This window comes from Cydia strobilella, chromosome 5 (assembly GCF_947568885.1).
Source record: "Cydia strobilella chromosome 5, ilCydStro3.1, whole genome shotgun sequence".
Lineage (NCBI taxonomy): Eukaryota > Metazoa > Arthropoda > Insecta > Lepidoptera > Tortricidae > Cydia > Cydia strobilella.
Genome location: NC_086045.1, coordinates 15,443,551 through 15,458,759, shown reverse-complemented (window position 1 = coordinate 15,458,759; position 15,209 = coordinate 15,443,551). Strand labels below are relative to the sequence as shown.

Genomic DNA, 15,209 nt, shown 5'->3' with positions numbered 1-15,209 from the left:
TTCTTGTCTGAAAAAATAAGTAAATTAAGGGAGAGTGGGGTACAATGGATGACAATTGTATTTATAAAAGCTGTAGGTACGCCATTTGATTTTCAAATCGTATCGTTTTGAAATAAAACTATGAAAACGGATTATTTCGCGTATATTGAATTTATAATACATCCCGAATTTCGGGATTCCCGACGTTTCGAACCCTTTACAGCGTTCGTGGTCAACGGGTGACTGAGGAAAAACTACAAAGTGCAAAAATACCCACATACAAAAAATAATCAACCATCATAGACCATAAACTTTAAGGCTGGTTGTACACGCAAAATCGATTCATAAGGCTAGTTATACAATACAATTATGTTCAAGTAAAGATATATATATATCTACGCGATAAAACTACGCCGGCTCCAACCCCGATGCAGGAGGGTAATGTATGTCGAGCGTGGGTATGTATATCTGTCCATTTATTTGGAACGCCCTACAGGCTAAACGGTTGGACGGTTTCTGTCATATGAGGTGTGGTTGAATTCGAAAGAATTATGGTAGTGACAAAGGCTATATAAATTTTGAAAATGGCGCCCGCTAATAAAAAAGGGGGGGGGTGTTTTTTTTTTACTGTAGCAATATGGGTACCAAATGAAAACTAGTGAAAAGACCATTTCCAACCAGTCAGGTTGTTTTAATAATCGTTGCAGTTTAATATAACAGAAAATTATACTGTTATTCAACTTGATGTACTTTTTTTAATTTTGGATATATCTAGTTAATTATTTTTAACAGTATATAAAGGATATTCACAGTCACTTGGTATGTATTTTGGAATAATCCATTCAGTCATTTTCAATTTAGAGCAGTTCAAAGTCAACTGTGGATTGTGAAATTTTTGAACGTTTTCTAATAATTTGTTAGACCAAGTAGTGAAAATGTGACAGTGTGTTATATATTTGTGATCTACTCATAAAGCCCTTTCATTTGGTACCCCACATGATATGTTTAAAAGAAAAAATATTTTTTAACGAGTGCAGTGCCAGCTAAGCCGCTATAATGCTTAGTTTTGCACGTTTATTCATATTAAACTATGCCGGAAAACTTTATATTAAACTTAATAGTACATTGTGCAACATGGGGCGTAAGTTAAATATTGCAAACGAGAGTATAGTTAAATCGCGACGGCTTGCCGGAGCGATTTATAGACTCGAGTTTGCAATATTATGACGCCCTGAGTAACACACAATGTTTTTCATCACACTTGCGATACAAAATTGAAGTATAAAGCCAAAAAACTGTTAATTATAATACTAGAAACTCTTTTTCTATAGTTCCCGCTAAGCCTGCGTGAAATTCCACATTTGACATACAAATGACATATTTACGGCACGGCGTACATTGAATCCTAAACGAAGCGAAGGATTCTGTAATAGAATCCCGAGAGTAACGAGGGATTCTAAAATAGAATCCTGAGCGTAGTGAGGGATTCAAGTGTGTTACCCCCAAGATGGAAATAATTTTGCTACCATGTGACACATACTGCTTTTCACATCACCTATGAGCTAATTAATGATGTTTAAAAATATTATTTAAGCGAAAAAAATTATGTGCAATTTTTTTTTAATAGTGTCCTAGAACAGAAAAGTGTTACTTTGATCCCTCCTAGCAGAGAAGAAAAGTGCCACTTTGATCCGTCCTAGCAGGGAAGAAAAACCCCTTTTTCGAATTGGTAATGTGAAAAATGTATTACATTATTTAGATAGGGAGGTTTAGATAAAAGTAGAACTTTTTTGAACATTTGTTGATTGCAAACTACTTAAGGTAGGTACTTATATGACAGATTTGCTTGACTTTTAACTACATAGGCGCCATTCATTTATTACGTAAGACGATTTTTGGCAGTTTTTGATCCCCTTGGTTGATGTATGAAAAAATAAGAATAGGCCGACTCCCAGCCCCACCCTCCTGTTTAATATTTATTACGTAAATCTGAAGGAAAAAATGATTACACATCGGGTTTGTTTTTATTTAGATTTTAAAAGAAACAATTTTAAGAAGTTTTATTTTGTACCTGTTTTTAATTTTGTACAAAAGACTTTTTGAAATAATCAACTTTGGCTTAATTTTATAGTTTTTCTTTGTCGGCACTCGCACGGATGCACGCGCTTTTTCGAAATACGAAATCTTTACTAGCGCATTTTTGTGATCTTACGTAAGAACTATCAAGATTCCCTCCCACGCCCCCTGTAAGAAAAAATAAACCACGGTCGACCCCCCTCCCCCCTAAGTGCCTTACGTAATAAATGAATGGCGCCATACATTCGGCAACCAAGTCGTCGGTGCTCGGCCGAAAGTGTGAACGAAAAATTCTTTTCGTTATTTAGCTAAATACGCTAATCGTGGCATCTTGTTACTTACCGCCGACGGTGAGACGGGTACCTTTATTACCGGCGCCGGAGGACGGAATGGTGGTAACATTTTCGGAAGATTCGGGGGTCGCTGCAAAATTGGGTTGGTTTGAAATTACGCTTAAGAATGTATACGATATGGAAATTATTTTTATGGTCAACAAGTTTTGATAAAACGGGTCCCCAGATATCTACCTTAATAGGAGGTCTCTCTTTGCCAGGGCAGGGCTGGTGCTTGTCATGTAGCAGTTCCGTCGGATGTGTGGGCGGAAGTCGGGTCGTGGCGGACTTTGGCCGGGTTGTCTAAAATAATAGTTAAGCTACTTCAAAATGATCCCAGCGGATGGACCCAGTCCCACTGCCATTTTTTGTTAAAGTTATGAAAGAGCTTCGCACCCGCACCCGCAGCAGTAAGCATGAGGTTTTAAATCGAGCAAACTATAATTTGCTTTAAACTGAGCTACTAAAATCTATTAGCGTTGGACTTACCACACCCTACGTGTGCGATCGTCGTTAGGAATCACGGGTTCTAATACGTTTTACAACGAATTGACAGCACGGCATGTTCACGAGACTGTAGACGGAGAGTTGGTAGACATTTTGGAGTAGGTCATTGAGGCAAGCTAAAAATTTGCCCTGATACCTCCTTCTCCTATCATACCCTAACTCAGCACTGCAGGGTAGTGGGGTTAAATCAACCCTTATATTTTTAAAGATTTTTTTTGGGCCCAAAAAATGTTCTTGAGACAATCCCAATAAGGCATAGTTTCCCCTCTGGGTTCGAAGGTCAGATGGCGGTCGCTTTCGTAAAAACTAGTGCCTACGTCAATTCTCGGGATTAGTTGCCAAGCGGACCCCAGGCTCCCATGAGCCGTGGCAAAATGCCGGGATAACGCGAGGAAGAAGAAGAGACTTGTAGAAATTACAGATTGCCTGGTTTTTTTGGGCCCAAAAAAAAATTCTTTAAAAATATAAGGGTTGATTTAACCCCGCTACCCTGCAGCCAGACCTGCAGTGATGAGTTAGGATATGATAGGATCAGCTGGTAGTTACCACCTCCAAGGTGGGATTTTTTTTCCAATAGTTACCACCAATATTTTGTTACAGTTTAATACTCGAGGACCTACTGCAAAATGTCTACCAGCTCTCCAGCATAAGATGCTTTTTTGGGACTCGCAATACTACTAATCAAGTGGCGTAGCCCTCTAGTATTTGGCTATTACCTAGGTAGGTAGTTACCTACGCCTTTTTTAGCCACATAGGTACTAACCTACCCTAACACATTTTTAGTAAATATATAAATGTTGAATTGAAATAATGTATCACCTCATTATTTTGCCTATCTGCAATTTTTTTCGGCAAACTGCGATTCTGGGCCGCTACTGGGAACGCCATTTGCGGAATCCTGCTTTTTGTATTACCTTTTCTAATTTGCTTATCCTCTCTTATTCCTGCGGCATTCCCTAAGTGCAAATTGTGATATGGATTAAGTATGAGCATATTACTTAAGTTCATTAGAAAGGTCAACAATACAATTTTAGTATAAAACAACTATGTATTTTTTTACCTGACCTATACCTATAACAATCACAGTTTGTTTTTTTTTGATACAAAAAACTCATAAAATTCGGGCTCAGAACTTGCCTATTTTACGCCACTTTGTGCGGGTTATTCCCACTAGTTACCACCAAGCTGTTACCAGTGGTAACTACTGGGAAAAATAATTCATTCATTCATTCATTTATTCCTTTATAAAACATAGTTTTACATGTCAAATACAGTATTTCATATTTACAACTATTTACATCTAAATTACATAGCAAAACACATCAGTCCCCCCGGGTTCCCGGTAGTTACCACCAACAAGGTGGTATTTTTTTTCCAATAGTTACCACCAGTATTTTATTACAGTTCAATACTATACACGGTGTTTCATGACCCACTGAAAACCTAAAACAGCTTGTTCAGAATCGATAGGAGAATCGATTGGGCTACATTTGAAAGGGAGTAATTTTTTTATTATTATTTATTATTTTTACATGCCCAGTCTACAAGTTTGTAATGCAACAATATCAATAACTATCATTTGATACGTTATTTGTCAATGAGCGGGCTGTTGGTAAACCTTATCTTGTTCTTGTTGCAGTAAGGTATTCAAATGGTCAGTTAACAGTATTCACGATGGTAACTGGCAATTGTTTGACGTGACTAAAACGACGAAGCATCTTGTGTAGTATTACCAGTCGAATAGAATTGTTAAGAAAACTAAACAACGAATATTTTTTTTAAGGTGTTCAAAATAAAAAAAAATCTGTTGGGGTGTCTCAGGTTTTCAGTGGCTCAAGTAACACCGTGTATATATATAGTGCTTAAACAAATAATTAGTATTTTCGATCATTTTCAAGGCAGTTTACTGAAATGAAACACTAATCAATTTATAATAATTTATTAAAGCAAAAATTATTTAAAATAATTGGCTGTGTCATACATTTTGGCTGGTCTGATGTTATATTTGTATGGGAGAGTCAAAAAATTTTTATACGATTTCGGTATTGGTTCCATAGTAAAAGTTGTTCAGTATGACCTACATATTCACCCCGTTATTATTGCAGGTTTTTATTAGTATTGAACTCTAACAACATTTTGGTGGTAACAACTGGGAAAAAAATCCTACCTTTTACCAGTGGTAACTACTGGGGAAAAAATCCCAGTAAGCAGTTACCACTGGTAACAATTTGGTGGTAACTGGTAGCTATATAGTGGGTATTCCCACCCCTTTGTGTGTGCTAGTTGGATATTCCAAGTGGCCAGGGTTTTGAGGGATTCGTCCTTACAAAGATGGATAGAAAGCCGCCGGAAGGCCGTAACAAAAGTAGAGGATGTTAGCACTTGTTTATATGCATATTTCTGGTCTTACCATCAGCTGACGAAAATGGTACTGATACGAGTAGAGGGCTTCGTAGGGGTTCCAGTCGACGAGATTTCATATTCATTTTATTTCAAGATAACGCGATGCAACAAAAAATTTGCCCTAAAGGCGGTCCAAAATCTTTTCTGATCAATACATGTTCAAAGCCTTCAAAGGTGATACTTTGCTTTGAAGTCTTTGAAGGATAACTTGATTGATAAGGACTTGACAGATATTCCCATAGCGGAAACTCGGGTAAAAGACAGCCAGCACCTCGAACAAGCTCCAAACTGTTTCAATAAATAAAATCATTAATTCAAGGAAAAGCTCGTTTTACCCGTTAATTTAATAAGGTAAATATCTAGGTAGTTGTTAAATTTCAGAAGTCATTACCTAAATCGTTTAAAAAGGCTGTACAAGTTAACAGCCGGCTTGTAAAATTAAAAAGTTAGTAACGTTAGTTTATAAACACATTATTTGAAATTTAGAACTTCATTTTGACATGTTACGTAAAAGACTGCATTGTACTGGAAAATAAACTCAAAATTTCCAGTAATTTTTAACAAAGTCCTTACGGACTTCAAAATTGACCATCAAGAGCAATACCAACAGCACAACTATCTTAAAAATGACTACCAAAGCGCAGAAGGATAAGCCTCGTAAGTTTTTATACACAGACAATTTAAGCTACTAGTTGCTATTAGTTATCTTGGATCAGAGGGGGTAATAAAAGCCGTGTAGCTGAAATTTGTCGACTGGTTGCCAGATTCTTTATTTTCCTTAACCTCACATCCAACTCACTTTGACAAAAAATGATATTAGGACCTTTACTACTCTTAGGTTGTCAAGTGGCCTCCTTTTGCTTTAGAACAGCCCAAGTTTTAATTAAGTGTTTATTACTACGAGTATCTGTGCTTTATAGATACGCCTGGGCCCAAGTTGGTGCCGAGGCCGACAGCCGCGTCAATCGCGCGCGCCGCGCTTAACGCCAGCAACCGCATGCCACCTCAACCGCAGCGCCCATCGTCTGTTAAAACTCCTAGTTCGCCAAATTTGAAAGTAGGTAGATATTTTATTAGGTTTGCTGTATACCTATACTTGTCGGCCAACGTCAATGGGGTTGGCCGGTCGAAATAATTAGCAGAGGGCGCCAGCATAGCTTGCCATGTCAATCCCTAGAATTATGTCAAATTTTTGTTTTTTTAATGCCCGGATGCCAGCCCTTTAAGCCGAATCTCATAGAAAAAGGGGCAAGCTATGATGGCGCCATCTCTGCAAACCTTTGACAGTTGCCAACCCCATTCATGAAGTCTTATACGTCGGTGGGGTAAAATGGTCTAAAATTGTATAATACATAAATATTTAAATACAGCGACAGTGACATTAATTACGTTGAATGGTTTTTGCTGCTAATTACAGAGAAAGCCCAATATTCAACGAAATATACATGACATCTATACAAAGGCAGACAACCAAGTGGATACAATAATACATGGTTTGGAACCGATCGATGATACCAAAACTGATTTAAATAATCTTGAGGTTTGTATAGTTATTAAATTAAAACGATTGTTTTTATTATTAAAGAGATTTGAAGTAAATTGAAGCCATCTTATCTTATAGGAGAACATTGAGGGGACTCAGTATCGGGGAGAACCGCCAGTAATATCAGAGAACCTGCATCAGGAAGAGCCTTATCTTGATATTGTATTGCCCTCGGACTACGGCGAGTCGCTAGTTGGTATGGGCACATTTCAATGTTCTCTTTTCTTTCTCATTTCGTAATGCACATAGAGTTAGACCAAGATAAGTCTGCAACGATTTTGATAGCACACGCAGTGTGTTATTTTAAACGTCAAACTTCCATGAAATTATGACGTATAACACTTGCACTTGCACTGCGTGTGCTATCAAAATCGTTGCAGACTTATCTTAGTAACTAAGGGCCACTTGCACCATTCGCTAACTCGGGGTTAACCGGTTAAACCTGGAGTGACCATGCTATTGTTACTAGTACAATTTGACACTGGGTTAGGTTTATCCGGTTAAACCCGGGTTAGTGGGATGGTGCAAGTGGCGATAAGATATATAATATATATATATATATAGAGTGCATAGGTAGAGTTAGACTACAACTTAATCTAACTTCACCTAAGCACTCTATTTATACACACACGTAGTGCCTCTTTGTGTACGAGTTACCATAGATGACATATCTAGTTAAAAATATTTATAGAAAGTTTTATAATATGGCCCTCATATACTATTGTTGGTTTGTGTTTTCATGCTTAAAATTAATTTTCATGTACACGGTGCTCACGAGGTACCCGAAAGATTTTGGATATTTAGACTACGTCCTACAGTGGCAACATCAGTAAAAACTTGTTTTTTTTTTAAATTGAAACTAAGCGAATTACAGAAAAGTATATACGACACGACATTTTCAACTTCAAATATGGCCAGGAATACGCTGTTAAAATTATTTGGTTTCCTTATGTTACACCGTGTATATGTTTTCCTTGCAGATTCTATAGACACGTCAAGCACGCTGTCAACGAGCCAGCCACGAACTCCAATGGCGAGCCGTCCCCAAACTCCTAGGAGTCCGGCAAGGACGCAAGCAGGAGGCACTAGGCCAAATACCCCTCGAAGTGCACAGGACTCGAGGGCTCAGTCCACCACTCCCAACAGTCGACCGACCACGCCTCGAAAACCTCAACCCAAGTCTCAATCAATACCACCGCCCGACGTGTCACTGGCCTCGTCTGCCTACCTGCAGCTGCGTAATGATACCTCAGAGGTCGATGATAATGATCTCATGTTATCTTACTCAGCGAAGCAGAAACAGTTCCAACAAATGAAGAAGGAATTGGATGTGAAACAAGTAACAATAGTCATTAGTCATTTTCTTTTGTACCGTTTTGTTTGTGTAATGTTTTAGTATTTTCCTGACAATTATTAGCCTTTAGCCTCTTTAGTAATTGAGTAAGAATCTCAGAATAGTTATTTGTTATACGAAGGGGCAAAGTTGTTGTTTACCCGCTCGTGCTAACATTGATACCCGAGCAAGCGAACGATTCCAAAATTCCACCACGAGCGTAGCGATTACTCGAAACAACTCAAAATTTGCATTAGATTACTTTGCCACACATGTGGATAAAACACAACTTTCTTCTTAGTTTTTGAACAATCAAGAGAGCCTTTACCATTATACCGTTTACGGCTCGATCTAAGAGTGAGGTCTAATAAAAAAGTGGTAAAAAAATATATTCGTCACACTAGTAATCTTGCTTGGTATTTTATGTTTTAAAGATAACCCCACATATGACCACTATTCCTCTCCAGCAAGCGGTTCTAGAAGCGTTCGACAGTTTGCGCAGCCTGCGGGAGCAGTTACCGCGCGAGAGCGGAATGGGCGGCGGCGAGGGTGCAGTGCAAGAGCTGCTGGTGTTCAACGTCGCTGACTGGCCGGCGGAGGAGCTGGAGCAGCTCTACCGCGGCGTCGCCGCCGCCGCAAACACCGATGGAGCGATGCAACTTATTGAATCTGTTCCCATCGGTATGTTAATTACCCCGCAGGTCATGGGTTTGTTTTAAGTTCGCTGATTAAAGTGTCTGTTTCTCTGTATGTGTATGTCCGAAGTATGTATTTTGACTATAAAATATTAAAAGAAATTATTATAAGATTAAACTTAATAAACGCAAGCTAGTTAGAGTAGGTATACCTACCGATTACAATCCAATTCCAATTTCATGGTTTCGATTTTGCTAATAAATTTCAAATTGAAGACGCCTTAATTCATAAACTTTTTAAATCTTATAGATGAATCCAACTTTAATGAAGTAGAAGCCAAAGTGATGAAGATGCCAGAACAATTCGCTGAATTATGCCTCCAAGCGTTCGCAGCGCGACAAGAGCTCATAGATTGGGTTAAGGATCTTCTGCATTCTAATAACGTAATTAAATATTTTGTGCCTAAGATAATTGTAATTGTATTTTATATTGATAGTATGATAATGATAAGTACTCGTATGTGCATAAAGTAATTTTGTTTATTTAAAGCCACAGGACTGCGGCGAAGGGGAAACATTGCAGAGAATTGCCAATTACAACTCGCAAGGGCTCCGGCTTTGCGAAGCTTTGCGGGAACTTAAAGAACAAGCGGACTGTGCGGTGGATACAGTAGCGTATTTTTCCAAGTAAATAATCGATTTCAATTTAGTATTAACGAGTTGAACAAATATTCAAAATATGCACGATTCTAAATATGTATTCGTATCATCATTTCCGAACCAGACAGTGAACTATTTTTTTCGTCAAATAAAATTAAATTCTACTGTTGGGTTAGTTTGATGTATTTCTATCAATTGTCTTTTTAGGCGAATGTGGAGAGATCAAAATGCATTAATTAGTGTTGGAAAAGTGTTAGTCCGTGACGTGGCATGTCTCAAGCAGAACCTTGAAATGCAAGCGAATGTCGTCGAGCAAATGCAGTCGCAGTTTCATAGTTTACAAAACGGAACTAGTAATTTACAGGTACATTTATGCACCAAAACACTTGATAGAATGTAATCGTAATAATACTTTAGTTAGACTTAAAGTTGATATACCTACTTTTTTAGGAATTACGTCAAGAATTGGAGGAGGAAAGAGCTGCGAAAAATTTACTTAAGGAAAAACTTGCGACGTCTGAGAATCAACATCGGCAGTCTCGCAATCGAATCACCAAAATGGACCGTCAAATTCGAGAAGCTGAAACAAGCATAACCACTTTAACTGGCACTGTAAAATTGCTTGAAGATCAGGTACTTACCTATGTTTTATAAATGTAAATTTATATGCAATAACCATTATAACTTGATTTTATTTTCTTCAGTCTCGACAAAAAGAGATACAACTGGAAGCACGGGCCAGAAAAATAAGAGAATCGCTAAAAACTGGTGAAGTGGCGAGTGGTCATTTAGCACAGAAACGTGATGCACTAAAAGCTGAGTAAGTAGACCTATAATATATCTGTGACGTAAACAAAATATTTATAACGTTGCGTTTCGTTAAATGTTCTCTTATAATCAACTGACTTGTTGACAGAGTAACAGAATTGAAAGACCAGATTGAAAAACTATCGGCTAAATATAACTCCACTATTAAAGATTTAGAAAATCAGTTACAAGAAACTAAGTCTGCTTTGGAAGAACAGACTTTGTTAAATCGTAACAAGGAAATGGAAATAGCAACTGCGAAGAATGAAACTTTAGCAGAGAGCAAGGCCACAGTTGAGCAACTGCTTACCAAAATAAGGGAACTTGAGAATAAAACCGGTAGGTTTTAATAACCAGTAGTGTTTTGGAGGTTTGGCTTTATCTGATTACTGATATTATAGTAAATCTACACCTAAATAAATATTCCAGCACACAACGGTGAACAAAAACAGCCGTCTTCACGAGAAATGGAAATTTTAGCAGAATTGCAAGCAACAAAAGAAACACTGCGATTGGTAGAAGAAGAAGTTATAGTGTTCAAACAGGAGAAAGTTCGATTCTTGGAAACGCTTGCAAAAATTGCTGTAACTACCCTTTCTCCAGAATTACTTTTATTGTTTTGATCGGTTATGAAAATGTACGTAGTATGACTGCAGATTTTTTTTTCAGTCCCTTTTACCACCTGATACATTTTTTTCTGGTGAATTTCAAGGTGATATCTCTAAATATGTTACTTATAAACTTTGAATGTTCCAATCACGCTGGAAAAATATTAAAATACCATTGTTTTAGGAGTCAGACGACAAAGTAGGGATGCAACAAAAATTGGCGGCGGAACTTCTCAGCAAAGAGGAAATAATAGGCAAGCTGCAGGTTCAAATGAGAGAATTGACCAAGAATGATAAATTACTGTAAGTTTTCGTCCTGACACTGTAGCATAAATCAAAACACCGTAAATCAAAAAGTCTAAAGCTATATATTGATGGAACTGGTGGTTTTGTTTTCAGTTCTCAGAAAGTTATTCAATATGAGCAATATGTTAAGGTTTTACAAGAACATAGAACTGGAGTCACGAATTTGGAAGAAAGTAACGAAGATTTTCAAAAAGAGGTACCTACCGACATACCTTGGTGCTAATATTGCTAAAATGTTCTAATGTCGAATTTATCATATATTGGCACTCTAGATATAGATACCATATGTTCAGCTTTCAATGTAAGCTCCTAATCAAAATAAGTACCTTCATAGTAATAATATTCATATATTATTACTATTCTTTACTTCGTAGATCCTAGGTTTACGAATGAAGCTTTTGGAAGAAATCCACCGGAACGAGGAGCTGACGGAAGCGCTGGCGAAGAAAAATCACCAACTGGAGCAGCAAGACAAGACGTCGCGAGCCCAGGCAAGAGTCATCAAGGTGACACTATAAAGAATCCTCTATGTAGTCTATTGTCAAGTTCCCAAGAGTTTCTGTTATGGAGACATACCTAGGTGTCCAATACAATTCTACTAATATTATAAATGTGGAAGATTGTACTGTCAGCAGCAACAAATAGTAACAACAAAAATACTACTTAAATACCGAGCAGTATTTGTATTCTAGGTTAAGTCAAAATAAACAAGTAGAATAAATCATACCTACATCGTAGGTGTTTGCCATCATTGGTAATGGATCATGGCGGGCCTCCACTAGTTGTGGTTGGCAGAGTAACGGTTTTATTTATTATTAATTTTGTATTGCTGGGGCAGGTGCGCGAGGAACTGATCAACTTGCTTAAGAACAAGGAGACGGAGCAAACCCGCGAGCTGTTGGCGTTGCAACAGGACCTTGAGAATAGAATGAAAATTGTAGACGAAGTGAGAAATAGTTTTCTTTAAAAAGTTACATAGATAAGAGAATTTCCCCACGAAATTAGCTTTCCTGAGGGAGAGGTTATCGCCCATTTGCCTATATAACCGGTTTTTTTTACTTACTGTAGTTTATTTTTATAGAACATATATGTAGTTATATACAAATATTACTGATTTGGCGCATCTATTTCAAAGTTCTGTAAAAGGCTAATGTACCCACACCTTTTGTTTGGTCAATGTCTACCTGGGGTTAAAACTAGGACCTTGTTAAATAGTATTTCGTAAATATTACAGGTAAACAAGCAAATCGCAGCTAAGGCGGTGGAGATCCAGGAACTGTTCGGGACGCTGGAGAGCAAGCAGCAGCAGATCCACCGGCTGGAGAAGATCGTGCTGATGCTGGAGGAGCAGCAGCGGCGGTCGCAGGCGCAGCGCACGCGCCACGAGGAGAAGATCGCCGCGCTCGAGCACGAGCTCGCGGAAGGGTGTCGCCGGGAACGGTAAGGATGGATAAGATTACTTCGCTTATAGTGACATATCGCTTACCCGGTTACTGACACATTCGCTGATTTTCGTTGCCGTCCACGTCTTTCCCTGCGAGGACGTTTGGTGCGTGCGTGGCGCGTATTAAGTAAGTTGTTTAAGTTTTGATTCTCAGTGACAAGTTGATATTAGCTGCACGGTTACTATACATATCAACTCATTTCTCCCAAAGGAATTTGAGATTAATTTGGAAAACTTAACAAAAATAAGAAATGATCAACATTGGTTTATATGTACCCCGCTTAGTACTTATGACGTGTTGCTCACTTCCCTTCAATGTATTTATAATTATGCGGATTCTACTGTAGGTACCTTCACAATAAATAAAGCGAATTGAAGTTTACAATAAATAAAGCGTATGTATAAAACACCTACTCGTAAGACGCAGAGGTCAACAACACTCACTGTCTACAATTTGCTTTTGTATTCGTTTACATCGTACCTTATCGAAATCGAGGTTGTTTCCTGTGATCTGCCCCTACAACTTCACATAGAAAAGAATGTCTGAATCTGCATATTTGTTCGCGGCCGGCAAAACGCGCGTCCCACTCTGTCGCTAACCATAAGGACGAGATTTGCTTGTATCTTTATACGAATAACCAGTCAAAGCGTCTTTATGGCAAGCGACAAAGTGGGACGTTTTGTCGGCGGCGGACACATTATTTTCTAGTCTAATATATTATGTCTAATGTTATCTGGAATAAAGTATACTCATACCTCATACCCCATCAAATTATAATTGTTATAGACAGTAGCCTTCACAGGTACCTATATAGGTACTTAGGAACAGTCAGCTACAGAGAAAAGGTAATCCCCCTCCATAGAAGTTTGTATGCAGGGGGTCCTTTTTAAGGTAAAAGCGGGACCCTATTACTAAGACTCCGCTGTCCGTCTGTCCGTCTGTCCGTCTGTCTGTCACCAGGCTGTATCTCATGAACCGTGAAATTTTCACAGATTATGTATTTTTGTTGCCGCTACAACAATAAATACTAAAAAGTACGGAACCCTCGGTGGGCGAGTCTGACTCGCACTTGTCCGGTTTTTCTCTGCAGATGACCGTACATACGGAAATGAAACTCGTTGAAATTGACTTGTTTTTTTTTTCAGAAAGTTCCTGTTCTTCTGAAAGGCCAAAATTAAAAGTGACATGAAAGCGCTGATTTAAATTTACTGTAGTGAAATTAATCATTTAAATTCGAAATTAAGCGCCAGTAGCTTCTTGATTAAGCCTTGAATGATACTATACTTAATTTTTAAGGTACCCACTAATAGGCTAGGCAAGTGAAGGAACGCTTAGTGCGTGCTTTTTTGCATTGACTTATGTACTTAATGATGAAATTGATGGTATTGTATTAAATCAATGAAATTTTTTAATTAATCAACGCGGAAACGACCACTAAAGTCTGTTAAATGGAAACATTTTATTAATAAAAGCAGGTCACCAGAATTTGGTAAGCGTTATGAACCTAATATTCTTATATTAGGTTAAAATTTGTCTTCTCTAATGAGTTAAAAATAAATCTGTTTAATGGAACGTTAATTGTTTTTTTTCCACGACTACCAAAAAAGGGAGTGTATTGTGTCAGCGTTTATGTTTGTATGTATGTTAGTAAAGTATGTAAGTTTCTTTCTTCCACCATAACTTCTGAATGCCCAAAGAGGATATATATAATAAGATAGAGCGGTACTGTCATTTGAATTAGATGTATGATATCCATAGACATAGTATATACAAGTAGTAATAGACATAAAACTGAGCGACAAAACGGTTGAAACATCTCCATGCTGTTTTGAACGCCAGGGCACAGTACCTACAAAGTAGGTACCCGAACGTTCGTACAGACTATCGTAGTAGGAACAAAAACACGAACCAATTGAATTAGATGTTATCTTGTTATGTGACGCTCAACAGTTTCATTACGCTTTTGCTGCCTCGTATTTTGCAGTATTATCTGTGTAAACTGGTTTCAATGCATTAAGGCAGATAATGTGAATAATGTGTAATTTAGTAGGTTGTGCCATTCCCGTGGTTTTGCTTGCTATTTTTTACTCCAGAAATTTATCCAAAATGTAAAAAAAATATTTATTAAGTTGGCCACTGTGGTTGGCCAACTTCTGCTTAGGAGCATTCCACGGGCTGTCCCGTACAAACGCATTTTATTTCCTGTATTGCGACTTTTTTTTTCGGCGTTTAAAGCAGATGATTATTTTTCTGTGCATATTTTTGACCATTTGTCGCAGAAAAGGAAACTCCTATACCTGTAAATCCTGAGAAAACTCGCGTTCGTACGGGACAACGGTAGACAATTTCGTGGAATGCTCCGTAGTACAAAATTAGTGCAGTACGTTGCGCTGTCACAGAATAAGTAATAGACGCTGTATAGAACAAATGACATTAACAAGCCAAACCCAACCCAAAATCAGTCCACATCGTTTCAACCACCACCTTAAATTAAAAAAATATTAATGTTGTCCACAATAGTGGCATAATAAGTTTTTCAGATCTCAGCAACGCTTGTGGGTCAATACTCTGTACT

The 15,209-nt window shown here is 37.9% G+C and overlaps 1 protein-coding gene across 1 annotated transcript; it reads left to right on the top strand.

The window, feature by feature from the left end:
* The first annotated feature begins 5,225 nt into the window (after positions 1-5,225).
* Positions 5,226-13,881, top strand: LOC134741776 (myosin-14-like). The gene is made up of 20 exons (XM_063674670.1): positions 5,226-5,250; positions 5,853-5,954; positions 6,218-6,354; positions 6,715-6,837; positions 6,919-7,036; positions 7,821-8,179; positions 8,641-8,854; positions 9,119-9,252; positions 9,365-9,495; positions 9,676-9,832; positions 9,919-10,101; positions 10,173-10,288; positions 10,385-10,614; positions 10,705-10,859; positions 11,068-11,186; positions 11,283-11,385; positions 11,564-11,695; positions 12,028-12,135; positions 12,424-12,629; positions 13,780-13,881. The coding sequence occupies exons 1-20, from the start codon at positions 5,226-5,228 to the stop codon at positions 13,796-13,798; spliced, it is 2,871 nt and encodes a 956-aa protein (XP_063530740.1). The 3' UTR covers positions 13,799-13,881.
* Positions 13,882-15,209: the final 1,328 nt, after the last annotated feature.

What these genes read in the sequence shown, in the direction of transcription:
- LOC134741776 (XM_063674670.1), top strand. Translation starts at nt 5,226, where the DNA reads ATGGATAGAAAGCCGCCGGAAGGCC. An exon ending in AGCGCAGAAGGATAAGCCTC is followed by an intron (nt 5,955 to 6,217) that starts GTAAGTTTTTAT and finishes TGTGCTTTATAG; the next exon opens with ATACGCCTGGGCCCAAGTTG. An exon ending in CCCAGGCAAGAGTCATCAAG is followed by an intron (nt 11,696 to 12,027) that starts GTGACACTATAA and finishes TTGCTGGGGCAG; the next exon opens with GTGCGCGAGGAACTGATCAA.